The 12,820-nt window shown below is 42.8% G+C and overlaps 1 protein-coding gene across 5 annotated transcripts in view; it reads left to right on the forward strand.

Annotated features, from left to right (window-relative positions):
• Window positions 1-12,820, forward strand: part of LAMA2 (laminin subunit alpha 2) — a 524,271-nt gene that overhangs the window by 464,411 nt on the left and 47,040 nt on the right. For all 5 annotated transcript variants that reach the window (XM_069974947.1, XM_069974948.1, XM_069974950.1 and 2 more), the window contains one exon: window positions 2,383-2,503. In XM_069974947.1, coding sequence (XP_069831048.1) covers window positions 2,383-2,503 — 121 coding nt within the window. The remainder of the gene's footprint in view (window positions 1-2,382; window positions 2,504-12,820) is intronic.

Genomic DNA, 12,820 nt, shown 5'->3' on the forward strand with positions numbered 1-12,820 from the left:
CCTGCCCCAGAAACGTGGCAGGAAACGTGGGGCTGCTGGGTACGGGAAACAGGTGAGTTGATTGTTGTTGTTTTTTTTTTTTTTTCAACTTCAGTTAACCCCTTCCTGACCACTGCAGGGCTCCAGCTAGTAAACCCTGCTACGGTCAGGCAGGGGTTAACATTTTCCAACATATGAGGCAAACCCCCGAAAATTTTCTTAAAAGTCAGGGGTCGTCTTATATACCCAGTCGTCTTATAAGCCTGAAAGTATGACATTCCATAGATTTCTGTGGGTAAATCTGTGCTGCAATTACGGCCTGCACTAGGACATGTCAAACTACACACACTTTGAATAGCCCAATAGAAATCAATGTGCCCTAAATTTACAGACCGTCTGAATAAGGCCTAAGTGGGCATTCATATGTTCTATGCACATAAAACACGGACAATGTGCTATTTACTGGATGTCAGAGCTCCCAGCATCATGATTCATGATGTTAAGAGGTCCAAAACAGTTTAGATCTTTGCGCTACTGTACATATACAGCCACAAAACTATATCAGTATAGTAGCACAAAGATTTAAACTGTTTGGGAGCTCCCAACATTATCAATCATGATGCCGGGAATTCCGTGATTCCGGTCCGTAGCACAGACGCCCAAAAAATGGCAAACAAGCAGTCAAAAATAGATGTGTATTCGTGGTCTAAGGTTGGGTTTACACACACAGAAAAATAAAAGCTAAGTACAGCAGTAATTTTGAGTGAAAATAAAACAAATAAAAAGCATTATGTAGACGGTAGCAAACAGTTACGGATGTTATTCAATACAGTGTGCACTGCAGGCCAATTTACCATTTACTTCAATTAAACACAATATTCTATTAAAAATGCAGATGTATTTTACCTTTATCCTACGACGTGTGAGCATAGCCTTCCAGCTCAAATGGATTTTTATTTTTTTTTAATAATGTCTGGGGCCAGGTTTACACTACGTATAACATTGGCCGTTCTGTGATCCAGCCTGGTCACAGAACAGCCGGTGTTACTGAAGATCATCCTGGCCCGTAGTGCAGTACCGACCGGATGATCTTCACTTCTGGTGTATTCGGACACGGATGCATCTGGTGCACACCAGATGAACTGAGATGTCTTGTGCGGCTGTTATTCAATGAACAGCGGCCGCAGGACACTGACATGTCAGTTTTCTGTGTGGCCGGATGGAATCCCCGCCGGAGTGTATACTATGTGTATATGCTCCAGTTGGGATTCCATTCATTCCAATACAACGTATGTTTTGTATAAATTTATGCAAAACATACGTTGTGTAAACATAGTCTAAAAAAGAAAGTTTGCTAAAGCCAGCCCTTACAACTGAAAGTCAATTAAACCAATTTTGAAGTTACACATGTGATTTTATTGTCATTTAAAGGTTGATCTCCCAAAATTTCTGATTGCTGTTTACAAATAAATTAACATGTCACCTCAAAGAACACAATGAAAACCTAATGCTTGTTTGGTACAAACAGAGAATGCTCTTTTCTTCTCACCCAGAAGAAAACATAATAGCTCTAGATGTGAATATGTTCCAATGCAAATACACTTTATTCTCTAACTCTGCTATGAAAAAAATAACACTGCATTGTCAAGGACCTCAAGCGATAAGGTGCGAATGTGCTCAACAACTGTCATTGACTGGAAAATTTAACAAGTACATTGGTCATTTTATAGCCCACACAACAGCAGCTTTTATCTCTGACCTTTGTTTTGAGATGAAAGGGAAAAACCTTTTCTACCATTTATTCACTACAAATATTTTGTTAAAGGGAAATAAATGATGTTAACAAACCATTTTGCACCTCAAATCCAACGCGTCTGGTATACGGGTATACTAATAGTAGTAATCAAAAGAGAATTTTTTTTTAAATGTGTATATATAGTATTCTACTGTGTATAAAATATAAATCTATGACATTAATCACGGGGTACAATATGTAAAATGTAAATGAGCTTAAACAATAAAAAAATTGTGACAAATTCAGAGGCACAAATTGCAGTAAAATGGGTTATTAAGGCAGCCTATTCCTAATCAAAAATTCTATACAAATATTTGGTTTCCCTATATCCATATAAACATATACTGTAAAATAAAAGAAGCATGCAGAATGATTGGTGGTTTGATCATTGTTTGTTTGCGAGTATTTGAATTTTCTCAATAACATAAATTGAATGCTATATCATTTTTCCAAAAAATGGTTCCTAAACTCTACAATCCATCCTCTAAAAAAACTCACATAAAAGGAACAAAAACAGATGTGAAAAGGCTACAGTATGCCACATAATTTGCCAAGATTTTATTCAGAATTACTTATTGGAAAAATCATGATCCTTTTTAAATTTTTAGGCCAGAGGTCAATCTTAAGAAGTATGCTGGCTGTCTGAAGGATATTGAGATCTCCAGGACACCATACAACTTACTTAGCAGCTCGGATTACATTGGACTAACCAAGGGTTGTGCTCTTGAGGTATGTCTTTCTGTACAATGTGTTTTCCTCACTAAGTCCATCTTCACACTGAAAAATTTTCTCAGTAGTATTTTTTTTAGTAATTTTTTAAAACTTTGTAACATTTAAAACATGTTTTTTTTTCTGATGTTTATAAAAATCCTATAGGGAATTCTGTTAGAAAAACACCAGAAAAAGCCATATCCAGAGCGCACTGGATCTTGGAAAAAATATGGCACAGACCCAAAACATCACAAACAAAAAGGAGAGGAAAGGGAAAAAAATGGGTGCAATAATTAAAACTGTGTCTTGCTGAACAATGGGATGTGGGTTGACATGGCCTTGGCCGACAATTCCATCTGCATAGTGGCTTAACAACTGTTCCTTAATAAATACTGGATTTCTATGTGTCTGTCAACTACTTATTCTTTTCTCTCCATTGCAATTATCATGCACACTACAGAAGTAGCTATTGTCAACTGTATCATTAGCTTGCTACATCTGTGACAAAGTACACTACTCTTTCAGCTACAAACAGTAGCTACAGACAGACAGTAAGCCAGCAATGCTTAAAACATCACTAACTTACAGTACTTTTGAGTGACTGGACAGATTCACTGCTCTGGGGCAGAGGGGCAGAGTTAACTAGTGATGCATAAAGCATTACAGGCTTACTGTACAGTACAAGAAGCAGGGACCTTTTTCAGGTTTGGCACGAGTCCCTGCTCTACCTAAACAGCTTGTGTGGTTCTCTAAACTGATAAGTTACCAGCGATATATATGTATCACTGGTTTGTGAACTGCAGCATGGACTGGAGTAGTGTGTGCAGCCCCAGGATGTTGCACCACATACACATAGAGACATAGATAGATAGATAGATAGATAGATAGATAGATAGATAGATAGATAGATAGATAGATAGATAGATTAAAGGAGTACAAAGAAAATCTTTCCAAATTCACTAGTGTCAGAAAGTTATACAGATTTGTAAATAACTTCTATTAAATGTTAAGTCTTCCAGTACATATCATCTGCTGTATGTCCTGCAGGAAGTGGTTTATTTTTTCCAGTCTGACACAGTGCTGTTTGCTGCGATCTCTGTCCGTGACAGAAATTGTCCAAGGCAGGAGAAGTTTTCTATGATGATTTGCTACTGCTCTGGACAGTTCCTGTCACGGACAAAGGTGGCGGCAGAGAGCACTGTCTGTGTTAGAATACAGCACTTCCTGAAGGACATGCAGATGAGTTCTGGAAGACTTAAGTTTAAAAAAAAAAAAAACTCATTTACAAATCTGTATAACTTTTTGACACCTATTGAATGTTTTTGCCGAAGTAACTCTTTAAATTGGTATTTCCAAGCTTTGGGACCTTCATCAAACTTGGGAAAGGAGAGGCCACAACACTGGATCAGTCTGTGGCTGCTGCTCAGCCGTCCTCTATGCAGGGGAGCTGCAGCATGCTAGTATTTGATGAATTTAGTTGGCCGCAGTTCCTCAGAGGAAAAGAGCACCACAGTGCAGGGGGGGAACCACAAAGTCATGGCATATCCTAGTCTCCTAGTTCTAGGCATATGCTAGTATCCTAGTCTAGTCACTGTGCATAAATGGACAAAACATAAGCAGTCATTTAATGAACTATTGTTTTTTCAGACTACCTATGATCCAGTTCCATTCTTATTTCTTCAATATCAGACTAGACAAAAGAGAACAAAGTGTAATCTAGTGATGAACAAAAAAATCTTTAGTAATTTAACCACAATCCACCATGACAGAGCTGTGTCATTATCATCAAGCAGACCTATATCATTATCAGCAATCAAAAGCTATAACCTATCTTTCTTCCAGATTCAATGTTCTGTATTTTATGCTACTTTATAAAGCTCCAATACCTGAGCATGCTTCTAACACCGTTTTATGGAAGTAAAAAGAGCTCTAAGCTGTAATTTACTTCTGGAAGATACTCATTCTGATCGTAACCAGTTAGACTAATTTGCTAGAGCACTAGGGGAGAAGTCATCTTGCACCATGACCTCTTAATGGCATTTAAAGAGAAGCTTCAGAAACATGGCTCTATTGTACATGGCTCTATTGTACATCACACTCGGAATAAACATGTCTTGACTTTAGAGAGCTGTAGTATTTAACACTGACAAATATATGGTTGCCATGCTTAAAATTCATTGAAAGAGTCCTCTATTTATAGCCGGGTTGCTGACTAGTGCCCCCACCACATATCTCAAAATATAAAAACCTGCAACCATAGAAAAAAAAAAAAAAAGAACTTTGAAAGCCCAGGCGAATTTTTAACAAAACTTAATAGATTCATGTTTTGAAGGCTGGTAGTTGTGCTCCACAGCTGAGATGATAATTTACTGCCTTCTTTTTATCTAAATCAGATTTTTTTTTTATTTATGAGCAGATCAAAATCCCAAATTTCCATAGGTTTTATGACTTTATTCACTATCTGACATAAATCTGTTAAAACTAATATTACTATAGGAAGACAAACTGCCAGAAGTACTCTTGTTCTCTAAACCATGTTATCTTAACATCAGTAATTTACAACTTTCCTTGTGTTTATAGAGCATAGAATATAGAGATCAAGCTACCCTTTTCTACAGAGTTTAATAACTCAAGTACACAACTAAAATGTAGTTTTCTTCCAGGGACCAATACTGGCATTGAGTATCATTGACACCTGTATTATTTGGCTTTCATATCCACCGAGATAAATAATTGTGCTTACTTTACTTTTATTACGCTACTGTTTACTTACTAACGTTTACTGTCCACTAGACATGAGAAGTCCGATCGTTCGGCATTTGAATACTGTTGTCTGCAGCCTTTGGGAGTCCAAGAAAACATGGATAAAGCCATAGGCATGTTTTCTTGCCAGTATTCAAATGCCGACCGATCAGACTCAAGCATGCTAGAGTTGTGCTCATTACTGCTGTCCAACAATACCACCAAGTCCTTTTCAGAAACATTTTCCATTTATCCACACTAAACTCCATTTGACATTTCTCTGCCAAAGCCCCCAGCTTCCCCAAATCTCTCTGTAATATGATATTATACTCCTCTGTGGTGATTACTTTACCCAGTTTAGTGTCATCTGCAAAAATGGAAACTCTACTCTGTAGCCCCGCTACAAGGTCATTAGTAAGTATATTATAAAGAAGTGAATCCAATACTGACCCCTGCGGTACCCCACTAGTAACTGTGACTCAATCTGCGCATGCCCCATCAATGACCACCCTTTGTTTCCTATCACTTAGGCAACCTTTTACGTGTCACAGTATCAAATGCCTTTAAGAAGTCCAGATACACAACATCCACAACCTCTTCCAGGTCCAGTCTATGACTGACCTCCTCATAGAAGCTAATCAGATTAATCTGACATCCTTAATACTTTACACACAACAGATGTTAAAGCAGAGATGTAGGCACAGACAACCCTCATGTCTATATCCAGTCCCGCAGTCTGCTTCTCTCCTTGTGCCGGTACTTGAGTAAAAATACCGTTTTTTATGAAATTGTAATGACAAAGAGGCTGGGCCTACAGCATCCATTGCCTCTCTCTTCATCCCTGCCTTTCATCTTACTGTTGTTATTGGCATACTTTTTCTTGCGTAGTAGTGCCTTTCATCTTAGCCACACCCCTGGAATGGATTATCATGAGCCAATAAGGAAGAGAGAGCACGGATGCTCTACGCCCCACCTATTTGACATTATGTCACCAGAACAAAAGATCTTCTTTAACACAAGTACCGCCACCAGGAGAGAAGGGGACCCCGAGATTGGACAGGCATGCCTCTACCGCATTATGTAAATAGATATTGGATTAAACGCTCTATGAATGCTCAGGATCAGGGGCCCGGACCAAAGACTGATTGGTCCGGCCTCCTGAATCCAGACACATAGCAGCTGGTGCGCTGCAGGCTGAGTGGCAGAGAGATCCGTCACTCAGCCTGAGCTCAACAGCACTCAGCTGCTTGGCCGGGCGACGTACACTAACGCGAGACCCGCGGCTTCCCTGGTTACTAGGGACGCCGTCGGGTCTCCGTGACGTCACCCGGCTCGGCCGAGGAGGACGGCGCTGCGCTCCAGCTGGACCAGACGACGCTGGAGCGCGGTCAGGTAAGTTACTGACATTACCCCCCCCTTCAGGAGGGGCCTCCGGACCTCTACCTAAGGGACCAGGCTTAGATGGATTTTGCAGATGAAACTGTCTAACTAGACGTGATGCATGCAAATCTCTACTAGCTACCCAAGTGCGCTCCTCTGGTCCAAATCCTTTCCAATGAACTAAATATTGTAAAGAACTCTGAACCCGACGAGAATCCAGAATTCTCTCCACCTCCTATTCCAGTTCACCTTGAATGACCAACGGAGCGGGAGGAGCAGACGGAATCACTGGATTCACAAATTTTTTCAATAGAGATTTATGAAAAACATCGTGAATTCTAAGACTCCTAGGCAACAGCAGCTTAAATGAAACTGGATTTATGATTTCTACTATAGGATAAGGACCAATGTATTTTGGAGACAATTTACCAGATGGTGTCTTTAATTTCAAATTTCTAGTGGAGAGCCACACCTTGTCACCTACCCTGTACTCAGGGCCAGATATGCGTCTTTTATTAGATTGTTTTTTACAATTCTCTCGAGCTTTAACCAGGTTCTGCAGAGCCTGGGCCCAAACTGTGCACAGTTTTCTGTAAATTCCTTCGGCGGATGGATTAGTGGATTCGGACGCATGTACAGAAGAACAACGAGGATTAAACCCAAAATTACAAAAGAACGGCGACATTTTGAGAGACTGACTTTCACGATTGTTCAGGGCAAATTCAGCCAATGGTAAGTATTCTCTCCATTTCTCCTGTGAGTCTGCAACGAAACACCTTAAGAATTGCTCCAGTGACTGATTTACCCTCTCCGTTTGTCCATTGGATTGTGGATTAAAGGCTGAAGAAAATGACAAAGATATACCTAGGCGACCACAAAACTCTTTCCAGAATCTAGATATAAACTGTACCCCCCGGTCAGACACGATATTCTCTGGTACCCCATGCAACCGTAAGACATGACTAATAAAAAGAGAGGCCAAAGTACGAGCATTGGGCAGTTTGTTGAGAGGAATTAAATGACACATCTTCGAAAACCTGTCAACAACCACCCAAATCACCGTTTTACCCTTAGAGGGTGGTAAATCAGTTATAAAATCCATGGAGATGTGGGTCCAAGGTCTAGCAGGCAGAGGCAGGGGTTGAAGAAGTCCCTCCGGTAACCTGCGAGGAACCTTGGACCTGGCGCAAATCTCACAAGCTTCTACAAACAGTTTAGTATCCGTAGCCCAGGATGGCCACCAATAATGACGAGACAGTAGATACTTGGTACCAGCAATACCTGGATGACCTGCCAGTACTGAAAAATGTGTTTCTTCCAACACTTTCAACCGAAGATTAGGGGGAACAAATAGTTTATTTTCCGGGGTGTTTCTAGGTGCCATGGACTGAGACTGAACCACCTGAGCAGCCAGATCGGGCTGCAGAATTGCCACCACCACCCCAGGAGATAAGATGGTTTCGGATTCTCTTACAGGGACCTCTTTAACACTGAAACTACGAGATAACGCATCTGCCTTTACATTCTTGGAACCTGGTCTGAAGGTGATTTCAAAATCAAACCGTGCAAAAAACAATGCCCATCTGGCTTGCCGTGGAGTAAGGCGCTTAGCTTTATCTAAATAAACGAGGTTTTTATGATCGGTAAGAACTTTAATTTTGTGTTTAGCCCCCTCTAAAAAATGTCTCCACTCGTCAAATGCCCACTTAATGGCAAGGAGCTCTCTATTGCCAATGTCATAGTTGCATTCGGTCTTGGAGAACTTTCTAGAGAAGTAGGCAACGGGTCGGAGGTTAGTGAGTGTTACGGGCCCTTGTGAGAGGACAGCCCCTACACCCACCTCTGATGCGTCTACCTCGACAATGAAAGGTAATTCAAAGTTAGGTTGAATCAACACTGGAGCGACAGAAAAACATGTTTTTAGTTTGTCGAAGGCCAGAATGGCTTCAGGAGTCCAGTTATCCATATCGGAACCCCTTCTAGTGAGATCGGTTAAGGGTTTAGCAATTACTGAGAAGCCTTTAATAAATTTTCTGTAGTAGTTGGCGAAACCCAGAAATCTTTGAAGGGCTTTAAGATTCCTGGGGCGTTCCCACTTTTCAATGGCTGCCACCTTAAGGGGATCCATACCAAAGGAACTGGGGGTGATTTTATATCCTAGAAAAGAGACCTCCTGAACACCAAACTGGCACTTCGACAACTTCGCAAATAACTGATTGTGTCTTAACAGTTCCATAACTCTGCGAACATGATTGACATGTGAAGACCAATCTGGAGAAAAAACCAAGATATCGTCCAAGTACACCACTACAAAACGACCCAGGTACTCACGAAACACATCATTGACGAAGCGTTGGAAAACTGCAGGCGCATTACACAACCCGAAGGGCATGACTAGGTATTCAAAGTGTCCCTCGGGGGTATTGAATGCAGTCTTCCACTCGTCACCCTCCCTTATTCGAATCAAATTATAGGCCCCCCGGAGGTCGATCTTAGAAAACCACCGGGCCCCCCCAATCTGATCAAACAAATCTGGAATCAAAGGGAGCGGGTGTTGATTCTTAATGGTGATTTTATTTAGCTCCCGATAATCAATGCAGGGACGTAATCCACCATCTTTTTTGCCTACGAAGAAAAATCCGGCCCCAAGGGGAGAACAGGAGGGACGGATGTGACCCTTATGTAAGCTTTCCTTAATATAATCCCGCATAGCTTCCCTTTCGGGTCTAGACAAATTAAAGATACGTCCTTTCGGGTATTTAGATTCAGGAACCAAATCGATAGCACAATCGTATGGACGATGAGGGGGTAGTTTATCCACCGATTTTTCATCAAAAACATCACAAAAATCAGACAGAAACTCGGGGATCTCCCCTTCTAATGAAGAACATCCTGTTAAATTTAAAGAAAGACAGTGAGCAGCACACCCGGGCCCCCATTGGACGAGCTCTCTGCTTGCCCAATCGAAAACAGGGTTATGCTGGGTCAACCAGGGCAAACCTAAAATAACATTGGAAGACAAATTGTCCATAACCAGAAAATCAAGACACTCCGAATGGATCGACCCCACTTTTACTTCTAGAGGAGGAGTGATATATTTCACTCTACCTTGAGCCAGTGGTGTAAAGTCCGCCCCAGTAATACTCAGCGGGCATTTAAGCTGAAGTGGACATACCTCCAGACTGGACCAAAACCCGGAATTAATAAAATTAGCGGATGCCCCTGAATCAACATGGGCCATTCCCGAGATACACTTCTCACCCAAACATAGTGAGATAGGGACCATTAATTTATTCTTATCGAGTGGTACCTGTGCGCCTGAGTGACCCCCTCGATAGTCACTCAGGCGCTGGAGTTTTCCGGCGATGATCCAGGCTTGGAAGTACATTCCCGAACACGATGTCCAGCTTTGCCACAGTACAGACACAGATTATGTTGCATACGATGGGCCCGTCTAATTTTCGCATCGGTAGCCCCGATCTGCATGGGTTCCTCCGGAGGTGGTAACGGGGAAGAAGGAGGTTTAGAAGGAGACAGAAAAGAGGTAGGGGTTTTACAGGGTTCAACGATTCCTTTCTCCCTACGTCTGTCCCGCGTACGACGATCCACCCTGATGGCTAACGTCATGGTCTCTTCTAACGTTTCAGGGGGAGGATAAGCTACCAACCAGTCCTTTAGCTGCTCAGATAGGCCCACCCGAAACTGATAGCGCAGAGCAGAGTCGTTCCAACCGGATGGGATACACCACTGGCGGAACTCTGCGCAATAGTCCTCAACTGGCCTTTTACCTTGTTTTAAAGATGTCAATTGTCGCTCGGCTACAGCAGTCCTGTCAGGGTCGTCATACAATAAACCCAAAGCTGAAAAGAAATAATCAACCGAGGTTAACTCTATGGCGTTGGGAGGAAGAGAAAATGCCCACTCCTGTGGTGGCCCCTGCAATAGTGACATGATAATCCCCACTCTTTGGGACTCGTCCCCTGAGGAGCGGGGACGTAGTCGAAAGAACAGTCTGCACCCCTCTCTGAAGGTCCGGAAATTCCTTCTATCACCCTTAAATTTTTCTGGGAGTTGTACCGGTGGTTCAGGGGGGGAAGGGGTGGTCATAGTAACTTGTCGGGGAGCAGCCTCCTGCTCCTGAACCCGTTCAGCAAGGCTCTGTACCATAGAGTTTAGGCTCTGCATTTGCTCCAACAATGCTTTCATAGGATCCATAATAGAAATCCTGGTGCACGTCACGAAACTGTACAGGCTGGCTATTCTGTCACGAACCGGCAGGTGAAGACAAGACACTCGACAGTGGGCCCTAAATCTGACCCCACCCACTGTCACCTGCCTACTTGCCTCAGTCGACCCTAGGCGGTCGCGGACAACCACGAAGACAATCCCTATACTGTATACGTGCAGAACATAAAACGCAGACAGACAGACAAACAAAATGCGGAGAGTCAACTAGCCGAGTCAGGAACCAAACGAGCAACGCAGTACAAAATCAGAAGCGAGCGGAGAGTCAGGGGACAGGCAAAAGGTCAGAATCCAGGCAAGACAAAATGGAAAAGGATAGGACAGAATACAAGGGACTGGGGAGCTGGGATCAGAACAAACTAATAGCCAGCGATTAGAGGCTGACACTGCAAACACTTTATACTGGATCAGGAGCCCGGACCAAAGACTGATTGGTCCGGCCTCCTGAATCCAGACACATAGCAGCTGGTGCGCTGCAGGCTGAGTGGCAGAGAGATCCGTCACTCAGCCTGAGCTCAACAGCACTCAGCTGCTTGGCCGGGCGACGTACACTAACGCGAGACCCGCGGCTTCCCTGGTTACTAGGGACGCCGTCGGGTCTCCGTGACGTCACCCGGCTCGGCCGAGGAGGACGGCGCTGCGCTCCAGCCGGACCAGACGACGCTGGAGCGCGGTCAGGTAAGTTACTGACATGCTGTTTGCAAAAAAAAGACTAAACACATGAAGTCCCAGCCAGTACAGAGTCAAAGCTCAATGTGTCCATCAATCACATTACTGCCTCCTCTGTGAGCGCAGATGACCTGGGAAACACGGGACTTACTGTGTTTAGAAAAAAATTAGTGCTGTGCTGTGTTTTTTCATACCTAAAAAAAAAAGAATGTATATTGCAACCTTGCTTTATTTTGCATCTACTGTTGATTTAGATTTTGAAAGTTATACAGTAACTAGGGATGAGCGGACCGTCGGACTTTTGGTCCTACGGCATCGGCGCTCTCTCGCCATGCCTGTGATCCCGGCTGCATAGTTGCGATCCCGCGAATATGCGGCCAGGATATTCCAGGGAATTCAACAGCGATTCCCTTGAATATCCTGGCCACATATTCCCGTGAGCGCAACTATGCGGCCGGGATCAAAGGCATGATGAGAGAGCGAACTGCTTTCGGACCAAAAGTCTGAGCAGTTCGCTCATCTCTAGTTATAACGACAGTGACACAATTTAAGACAAATTTCGAGAACAGCCTGGTGAGTATATTCTTTACTGATCAAGCACTTGCTGGAGAAGAAAGGAGGGGTAGCATGGAGGGGCATGAGGGTGAAGCAGGTAGCTGGGTAGGTGTGCCAGGGAGGCTAGTCCTGGTCTGGCACACCTCATTAGGTTTGCTGAGTTAGCAGAGACTGATGTTAGAGGGATGGTGTCATTGTCTGTACCGTCATCTAAATAAACATTAGATTTAGCTCTCTATGGTTGCTGTTGGACCTTCCTGCTTTCATTTCTCCATAACATGTAAAAAGTTTTCAACAACACATATTGTCCATACAGTACAGTGAGGCATAGCCGTGCTAGGGTACTGAGCGCAACATTCTGATCCAAATTGGGTTGCCAGCATTACTGACTTTGCATGGTCATCTCCATGGATACCCAAACTTCTGACAGCAAATTGATTGCACAATGTGCCGCAGACTTTGTGACAGGTACACCTTAAATATTGGAGCATGTCATAAAAGGAGTTTTTTAAAGACACTGATAATAGTCAGCAAGGCTTCTAGATCTCTATTGGCCTTTCTCTTAGCATAATCCAACAACTCTTGTGGCAGTTAATTAAATTTACTTTTCAGACTGAACGTCTTTGGAAGGGGAAAAAAAAGAGATTTATAATCCTGTTACATTGTGTTCACAGCCGGTTTACTGCATTATAATATTACCTGTATGCTTTTCAGCAGAGATGATTTCACATAGTTTATGGATTA

Source organism: Dendropsophus ebraccatus, chromosome 6, assembly GCF_027789765.1.
Source record: "Dendropsophus ebraccatus isolate aDenEbr1 chromosome 6, aDenEbr1.pat, whole genome shotgun sequence".
In the NCBI taxonomy this organism is placed as follows: Eukaryota; Metazoa; Chordata; class Amphibia; order Anura; family Hylidae; genus Dendropsophus; species Dendropsophus ebraccatus.